The sequence below is a fragment of the Xiphophorus hellerii genome, chromosome 19, assembly GCF_003331165.1.
Source record: "Xiphophorus hellerii strain 12219 chromosome 19, Xiphophorus_hellerii-4.1, whole genome shotgun sequence".
In the NCBI taxonomy this organism is placed as follows: Eukaryota; Metazoa; Chordata; class Actinopteri; order Cyprinodontiformes; family Poeciliidae; genus Xiphophorus; species Xiphophorus hellerii.
In genome coordinates this window covers 3314560-3324516 of record NC_045690.1, presented here as the reverse complement: position 1 = coordinate 3324516, position 9957 = coordinate 3314560, and the positions used below count along the sequence as shown (strand labels likewise).

Below are 9957 nucleotides of genomic sequence, written 5' to 3'. Positions count from 1 at the left end.
TAACTATTTGAGTGTAAAATCACCTGATAAACACTAAGTTTACAGTAAATAAATATTGGGGAAATATTTCATATTTTCCCAACAGTAGCAGCAGGAAGATATTAACCTATTATTATTATTTATTATACTTCCGTATTATTATGTAACAACTATAAGACATGATATAGAACTTATTTTTTTCATGTGAAATAACTTTTAATTTGTATATAGTTAGAGAGCCATGACTCTGGCTTGGTGCTCTTGGGGTCCCCCTGGTGGAGTGGAGGCCCTAAGCAGCCTCCTAACTAGCATATGCCTTAGGACATAAACTGTCTGACTTTCAGTTTACGACAACAGCTTTTTCAATGTTACTTTAACTCAAATTGTGGAGAATACATCCAAACTCCTCATCAAACCATGATCAGTTCTTCACCCAGAAAAACTTTGACTCTGCAGCCTGAAATCCTCTTAGTATTTGACCCTAATCCAAACAGAGAGGTGATAGGCTTCAAGTTGGACCAAAGTCAGCCAGCCATCAGCGTAAGGAGCATGCAAATCAGAAGACAGCAAGCATGTAAGTGTGCACGGACACTAGCTCAGAGTTTGAAGCAGGACACATAAAACACGCCTCTTGTTTCCTGCCATTTGTTTCCTGACTACAGCAGGCCAAAGGGAGAACGGAAAACTGGACAGCAGTGAATACTGGGAAAAAGCAAGGTTGCACTTTTTAAAAAAGGTATGAAACACTGGGTTAAGATAAAGATTTGTATTATTGGAGAAAATTTAAAAGAACATTTCAAAAACTGGAAAGTTAAACATCCACACAAGAGAAGGCTGGCCATGACTGAACATTGAATGAAAGGATCTTCCATGTTCTATCATGGAAGTAAGAAATTTACTTACAAATTTATTTTTAAGACACAATAAAATAGAAAAAGTCCAATAAATTTATAATAAACACTATGAATAGAAATTAAAATTCACATGACAAATCATTAAATTAAAGAAACCTGAGGGAGTTTCTGAACCGGAGTTAAAGTTTGATAAAATCCCGAACTCTTACCGTTTAATCTGGTTCAGATGGATCCGTTTCGGTGCAGAAGAACCGTCACAACTTTCATGTCCCTCATACGGATCTGAAATGCGGCGCAGGTCCAGGATCCTCCGCGTTTCCTCGCGCTGCTGCAGCACAGGACGCACAGATGAAAGGCTGCAACAGAACGCTGCGCTCGCGCCCCCGGTGAGCGCACGTGACGTCATCCTGGAGGTGCGTTAAAGTGCTGCTCGTAAGATCCCGTGTCAGGTAGATTTACTGGCGCCTAAAGGCGTGGAAAACGCGCGTTGACTAACAAACATTTGAATATTTGAATTATCGTCTTACGTCCAATTTGTTTTTAATCGTTTCGTGTGTGTGGATATGAAGTTTATAAAGCCTATACAAAGTTTTTAAAGGGGCTGGACGTTGTTCTAACTCTAAATAAACAGCTTTGCTCCTATTTCAACAACTCAGTTCACATGATATAGATTACACAAAGATGGATGTTTTCAAGTAATTTTGTTAATTATGTCAATTTTCTGCTTAAGGCGAATGAAAACATGACATTTAAGATCAAAATATTAAACAATATCTTTAACATAATCTGTCTGTCTGTCTGCCCGTCCGTCCGTCCGTCTGTGCTCATACGTTATCATTTTTCATCTCCTATTCATATTTGGTAGCTGTAAACAAACCATTTTGTCGCTGTGTGTAATGTGTTTATTTTTTGTTGTAGTTCCGCATTTTCAAAAAACTATGAAGCTAAACCGTCAAAACAGATTTAATTGAAATCAATTATATTTAGTTTTTCTGAAAAACTTTGCCTGTTTGGACCACTTCATTCTTTAAAAAAATTATATGATGACCCCATGAAACTATAATAATTGATCTCCAACTGGTTTTTCATTTACTTGAGTCGCACCAAAATATAGCATAAATAAATAAACAAACATTAAATTCAGCTTGATTAAACTTCGTCTCTGTTTTATTGATAAAAAACTTTAAAATATGACAGGAAAGTGGAGAGGGTTGGTTGGACTCTACAGGTATAAAACTGCAGCAGAGTAACAGAGAACCGCTGACCACTTCATCAGCTTAGATGAAGTGGCTGCAACTGCTGCCTTGAGAGTCATGAATATTTGAGAAGCAGGTAATGTAAAACTTTTGGGGGGAATTTTGAAGGAGACACTCAATCCTCAGCTGAAACAGTGGCTGCCACAGGGTTTGTAAATCTAATTAGGACATCGGATACTCCCACAGTGGACCGTATCTGATTACTGACACAGCATGTCCAACAGTGGCTGGACATTTTTTTGGTACCATTTTAATACCAGGTTGGTGACGCTAAGAAGTCCTGGACACAGTAGAAAAAACAAAAAAGACACCACAAAGAGATGCAATGAAACGGTTCAAACACCACAACATGCCAACAGGACTTACTCTCTCCTGTTATGGACGCTGGCTCCCTCAAGTGGTCAAAGAGGTGAAAAACATGTTGAAAATCTGGAGCAGGAAATTTAGGTTCTACAAATGACTTAAATAATAATAAAACATAAAATTAATGAATTGGAAAATCAACAAATTATTTCTAACAAAATTTCTCCTGGTTTTTACATGTATGTTTGCACAGTTTTGTTTTTATATATTATAAATAGTTTGTTGTTTTTTAATTCACATTGTCCTTTTTTAGGTTATCCTACTCAGCTGTATTCCTATGGATTGGATTACACGATTTTTGGTAACACAGTATATTATGTTGTAATTTTACCCTCACTCTACAGTATATTGTGCATAATTTTGTCTGATTGTCATTTATATATTTTTGATTTTTTTCAAGTACTAATGATGCACAGTTTTCTTGAAATAGGCGCTAAATGAGCAAACATCTACACTGAATTGCACAGAAAACTATAAAAATATTTTAATTCCTTGACAGAATTTAAGCCTCTAAACAAAGCCATACTTAAAGTATTCTGAATTATATATATACATATGACTGTAAAGATCTAAATGAATAATTAAAAGCAAAGAATGAGTGATCCAACTGAGTCTGTGAATTTAAACTCACATCCATCACAGGCTGCTTTCTCAGCCAATTATCTGCAGGGGCCCCAACTGCTTCAGCACGTTATCTCTGAACTGTTTATAAATGTGCTATCACACACACTTTCACACACACACACACACGCACCCCCACACACATACATCCGAGGAGGAACATGAAAACTTTTCAGTAGGACGCCCAGAAATCAAAGCTGCTGCAGATCTGGAAGCTGGAATCGCCTGTCTGGTCTGGAAAACACTCGTCAAGGTGAGCGTCAGAAAAACCAAAGGTTTTAATCTTAAACTGTGAAATATTTCTAAAAAGGTAGAAGTTTTCATAAAAATAAATCATGTGTTTTGTCTCTGCTCCAGGATTATTATGTGCACCTTCTAAAGGAATGACACTGCATTAACACAAACGTTTACCAAAGATTCTAGTGCAAATATCTTAGAGGCTGTTGAATTAAGACAAAACTAACTCACAAGTCACTTTTCAGCAAGATGTAGGAGCTTGTTTTACTCAATAACACCATAATATTGATGAAAATGTTCTAGTTCTACTTGTGGATTTCATTTATATCCTGGGGAAAATGTCTGATTGTGACAGTGCATTACTGCCTTAAAACAAGCTTTATATCTTACTGAAAATTAACTTGTAGGTTATTTTTGTTTTAATTCAAGTGTCCAAGGATTTTACACTAAAAAACCAAAAATACTCAGTAGGATTTTGTGTTTTGCAGTAAATCTAAACGTCACTACTTCAGCTCTGAACCAGTTTTCATCCTCTAACCTAATATTTTCTAATCTTGTTCTGTTTCTCCAGTAAACACACCATCCAGTCCATGTGGAAGAATGGCACGATGGAAACCTTTACTCCATGTGACTCTGATATCTGTGATGACGATGAGTTTATTACAAGTGCAGCTATTACATGGACAACAAAGTGGCAGAAGACTCCTGTACAATTCAGATCCTTGTCCCTGGACTCAAAGGCAAATGATCCACACTGTGCATAATCTGCTTTTCTCAACACAACAATCATATTAAAGGTGAAATATGTCTGATTTGATTTCCTGCTGCTGCAGGAGAACCAGGAGAAAAAGGACAAAAAGGAACGCCTGGCAGGCCAGGAAGAGTCGGCCCTCCAGGAGGGAACGGTAAACCTTCATGTTGCACTGCAAAAACACTCAACTTTAGTCTAGTTTCTAGTGCAAACATCTTCGTACACTTCAAATAAGACAAAACTAACATGCAAATAACTTTTCAGGAAAAAATATGAGCTTGTTTTCAGTAAAAAAAAAAAAAAATCCTTAATATTGAAGAAAAAATACTTGTCACATTAGCAGATTATGTCACTTATAACAAGACATTTTTCCCATGTTATAAGTGAAATGAAACTTGCACTTTTTCATCAATATTAAAGAATTATTAAGTTAAAAAAAGCTCCTAAAAAGTTACTTGCATGTTAGTTTTGTCTCATTTCAAGTGTGCCAAGATATTTGCACTAGAAACTACACCAAAATATTTGGTAAGATTTTGTGTTTTGCAGTGTTCTCCTGAATATTTGTTTTGTACGTTTGTTTCCCTAAAGCCTCTTTTCTATGTTCTAAGACTTGCAGCAGTTACCGGGGCAAAGATCACATTTCTTGTGCTGATAATGTGCAGTTAAGTTGCGTCCCGGCCAGCCACAGATCTCCATGTTTACATTTGGGTGAAAAGTTGGAGGAGGGACGGATTTAGGAATGCAGGGTTACTGCAAGAGTTTACTGCAGAGATTAATAAAGCGTGAAGGATGTTTTCAGATTGAATCACTATATTCTGATTTAGGTGTTTACAGAAAGTATCTAAAAGCAGAACTTTAATCCAGAATCAGAGATACGTTGTTTTTTAAAGTTTGGAATGTGTTTATAATGTGTTGCTTTTTCAGGAGAACCTGGGCTTAAAGGACAGAAAGGAATTATGGGACATCATGGAAAATTTGGCCCAAGTGGAATAAAAGGTAGGTGGTGGTCAAAAGTTAACCTAAACTCATCATATGTGTAAATATTATAAGTTTGGCCTTTGGATTTATTGTTGATTTCCTTTCATACATTTTTATGTTTGATTATTAATATGTATATATATTGTTTTCTCCTCTGACAGCTAACTTGTTCGAAATAAAAATTTAATTTAATTTCAGGGTCAAAATAATACAGTTACATAAATTCAAAACTTAAATCTTAAAGAAAAATTAAACATTGTTGCAAGTCAAAGTTCTCAAAGAGTCACTTTAGATGGTTATGTCTGTCGGCAGTAAGAATCTCCTTAGCAGTATGTAATCCAGCGGTTCTGAAGACACCTCTGACTGAAGATGCTGTTTTATTCCCGTTTTGTGAAGAAGTTGCTCAGGATATTTATATTCTTCGGTTTATATCCTGGGAACCATTTCTGACCCACATGGGGTCGACTGCAGGCTTCCTAACAATCCCATATCCTTCCTGAATATCACTTTGATGCCTTGAGATGTTGCCATTTAAACAAGAAGCTGATTTTCTTTGGTTGACACCTTCTAAGTGGACAGTGAATTAGTCTCAAAAAGATTCACAAAACGTGCAAATATCTCTTTGTATGCGTAAAATAAGATCAACAAGTGTACAATAAGATTTCTAAGTATGTTTGTAAGTGTTAGAATTTTTTGTTGTTTGTTTTTAAAGTTACTTATACAACATGATTTTAGTTAGGGAGAGCTACCACACACACATGCACAAATACTTCAGACCCTCTCGTAAAAATGCATATAACTTCATATTTCAAAGTTCAAAAGTTAAAAATACCTTAATATGCATTCTTAATATGTGCAGAAATGTAGATCTGAGGGGTTCAGCCAATCAGCACAAAGGAAAATGAATGCTGCTCCTGGATGGGCTGCTTTGCAAACGCCAGCCAATAGCATGTGAAGTAGCATTTTGGCTAGCTATTCCTGCTTCCTAAACTGCATCTTCTTGTGAATATTCTATGCACTACAAACCCCCCAATGAATAGACACATTTTGCACAAATAAATTTGAATCATATACAACACAACATGGGTGAATAGTTGAATTCAGCTGAATTATGAAAGGCCAGGTATCCACTGTAGCTTTTGTTTTATTATTCCACCAATGGAAAACAAAGATTTAACTGCATCACTGAACATCTGAAATTAATTTACTGACAAAAAACAAAAAGTATATTTAGCAATAAACTTTCAAGAAAATATTAGTTTTGAATGAATTCTCTTTTTTTTTCTCAGGAGTTAAAGGTGACATGGGCAACCCAGGACCTAGAGGTCCTAACGGAGAGCCAGGTTAGACAAAAAGCTACTTTATTCAGTTTAACAAATTCAAAACTTGTAAAGCGGCAGAGTGGTAATCCATCAAACGTTCGCCTTACCAGGTGTTCCATGTGAGTGCGCGTCAATGAGGAAGATGATTGGAGAAATGGACATCGTCGTGGCTCACCTGTCCTCAGAACTGAACTTTATTAAAAATGGTATACTCTAAACCTTCTACACTAACATTCTCTTAAACGAATCATTATTATGCAATAACCATTCATCCAAATGTAATTGGTGTGCAAGTCAATAAGAAATTTATAGAAAATCAAGTGGTCATTTCACAGCACTGCCCTCCCCTGCAGCTGTTGCAGGCATAAAAGAGACAGACAGTAAGGTCTATCTGTTGGTGAAGGAGGAGAAGCGCTACGCCGACGCCGAGGCTTACTGCCAGGCGAGGGGGGGGCACCTGGCCATGCCGAAGGACGACGGAGCCAACGCGGCCATCGCCGGCTACATAACAGAGGCAGGCCTGAGCAGAGTCTACATCGGCGTTCACGACCTGGACCAGGAAGGGCTTTTCACCTACGTGGACCGCTCCCCGATGAGCACCTTCAGCAGGTGGAGGCAAGGGGAGCCCAACAACGCCTACGATGACGAGGACTGCACGGAGATGGTGGCGTCCGGGGAGTGGACCGACGTGGCCTGCCATCCCACCATGTTCTTCATCTGTGAATTTAACAAAGACTCTGTGTGAGAACGAGGATAAAACCACACACAACTGGAGCAATTAACTACATTAGTCATGAATAGTCATGATTAATCGATAGTTGAAATAATCTTCAACTAATTTAGTAATTGATTAATCATTCAATTAATCATTTACTGGAGTACACTGATTTTAAAGAGGTTGTTTGCAAAAAGAAAGACATACTCAAAGATGTAATTAAGCCAAAACTGAACAAAAATATAGAAATTTTGCATTTAAGATAAAATATATGTATTTGTGTATAAATCTGTTCTATCCAGTCAGAACTTCTCCTAACTTCATGTGGTTCAAAATCTTCAATTAAAAAAAAGAAATCTATCTCCTGTAAAGAACATTTTCCTACCTAACTATTAATTGGTTCATCCAAAAATAAATAAACCCTACACTGCTTTGATGTTAAGTCAAGAAGAAAGGTCTGGGCTTTTCACATGTTGATGTTAGAAGTATTTTTTACAGTGCAAAAACACAAAATCTTTTGTGTATTTTACAAAGTATTTTAGTTCGGTTTTTAGTGAACATATCTTAGTCCACTTGCAAAATGACAAAATATGTGTTTTTTAGGTCAATAATTATTGAATATTAATAAAAAGTACTAGTTCTATTTTTTCACTTATGATAAAAATATCTGGCTGAGTTAAAAAATTCTACTAATGGAACTAGATGTTTGTATCAAAACTCAAATTATTGACTTAAAATATATACTTAAAATATATAATAAAACAAGCTTCTATATTTTGCTGAAAATTTACTTGTAAGTTAGTTTTATCTTATTTCAAATGTACTAAGATATTTGCACCAGAAACTAGTCAAATATTTTTGGTAAGATTTTGTGTTTTTGCAGTGTATCCTTTGTTACGCATGATTAGGCTCTGATGGCATTTTAGGCAATATAATGTTTATTTTCTTGCTTAAAATTTTAATTATTTATTTGAATCTTTTAATGTATTTATGAAAAAAGGCTTAAGTGAAAAATCTGCAGAAAGCACAATTTTTTAAAATCGGTTTGTCAGAATCATTGGTTAGAATAATTGATTGCTAAAATAATCATTAGTTGCAGCCGTACAAAAATGTTAGAGATCAGTCTTCATGTAAATATTAAGGAAACGTTCGGTTTGATTGTGGATCTAATAAGCTATTTATTTCTGAGTTTGCAGGATCCTGAGTTTGTTTTAAATTCTTCTTATTCAAATCGTATCCGCACTACCATATTCTGGTTTTCTTCCATCTGCATATTGAGCTTTTATGGCATGCAAATATCCTGTAAGAGTCTCATCGACAAACAGGACAAATATGCAGTGGGCTATAGATTGTGTGGAAAAATATCCAATTAAAAAACACATTCAGTTTCTGCTTGAGTGCTTTTAATCAAACAAATAGAATGCAGCATGCTTTCTGCGTTTATATTCAACATGATAAGAAATGTGCAGGTTTTTGTACAATAAACAATGATGGATACACAAGAAAGAGGACATTATTTCCTACTGCTGAGCTGGCTGTTTTTATTCAGTGCAGCAGTGCTGCAGCTGAGAAAAACCCTGAGACTGAAGGAGAGGAGAAAACCTGCAGAGATACTTTTCACAGAAGATAATTTCACTTCTTCAACATTTTTGAAGGCAAAATGTTTACTAAAACAATATCAGTGCACACAAACAAAATCAACAGGAAATAATCCCCATATTCAATTCTCACACCAAATCAAAATCATCTTAAAGGACAAGCTGGTACACTGCAAAAACAGAACATTTTACCAAGTATTTTAGTCTTGAAATAAGACAAACTACTTTTCAGCAAAATATAGGAGCTTTATATTGATGAAAAAGTGCTAGTGGCAGATTATTTCAGGGAACATGGGAAAAATCTTTGTTGTAAGTGAAATAATCTGCTAATGGGACAAGTACTTTTTACATCAATATTAAGAAATTATTGGATTAAAACAAACTCCTATAGTCTTGCTGAAAAGTTACTTGTAAGTTAGCTTTGTTTCATTTCAAGTGTATTAAGATACGTGGAGGACTAAAGACAATCATAACTATTTCTCAAGGTTTTAAAAATTACTGTATGAAAACTGAATTTATTTTATGTTCCTACCTGCTGGAGCCTCCTCTGCCCCCTCCCCCACATGTTGCTGTGCGTTGTAGTTTGTCAACTATATCCTGCTTTACGAAACTGAAAAATTTGGCTATTTGAAAAACATTTCCTGTATAAAATTGATAAAAACTTAAACATTGCTTTTCTGGGTGGAGTGAGTTGCTCTTCATCTCAAACTCGGTTGGTTGTTACGATTTTATTCGTCTGGAAATCCCACAGGATCGAAGATCAGTCGTCCACCATATTGGGAGGGAATTCCCACTCTGACCTGTAGGGGGCTCCAATTTGTTTTCCAAACAGATGTTTCTGTGGACTCTGTCCTGAATAACAATCTTACTTTAGATTAGTTTTTTTGTTTTGCGTTTTACCTCAAGTTGCCTTCCACAACCTGCCAGCTATTGTTTTTAAGTTATGCATCCCAGCTGAGATGATATCCTAATTTGTGGCTCTCTAGCAAAAGGAGTTTGAATATGCATGATGCACGTCTTCAAATAAAACACACCAGCAGTCCCTTAAGAAATGAATAATTAATGCTGAAATGAATTATGCAGCCACATGACCAGGAGTTGTCTAGCATAAACCAATTAAGTGTCATGGTTGGTTCAATCTCTGGTTACCTTTGCAGAAATAAGAATAAACTGTTTGGAGGATTGGTGAAACTGTAGAAGAGTAAACAATGGAAAACTTAGTTGCACAAACAGAAGTAAGAGATAGTGTGAAACAAAAATTTGAGGAAAAACAAGTAAAATAA

General features: G+C 35.9%; 1 protein-coding gene across 1 annotated transcript; it reads left to right on the top strand.

Moving 5' to 3' along the window:
* Positions 1-396: 396 nt before the first annotated feature.
* On the top strand, positions 397-7617 carry colec11 (collectin sub-family member 11). Its single transcript, XM_032547622.1, has 8 exons — positions 397-553; positions 1060-1219; positions 3882-3976; positions 4144-4215; positions 4986-5057; positions 6329-6382; positions 6472-6567; positions 6715-7617. The coding sequence occupies exons 1-8, from the start codon at positions 397-399 to the stop codon at positions 7104-7106; spliced, it is 1098 nt and encodes a 365-aa protein (XP_032403513.1). The 3' UTR covers positions 7107-7617.
* The last annotated feature ends 2340 nt before the right edge of the window (positions 7618-9957 follow it).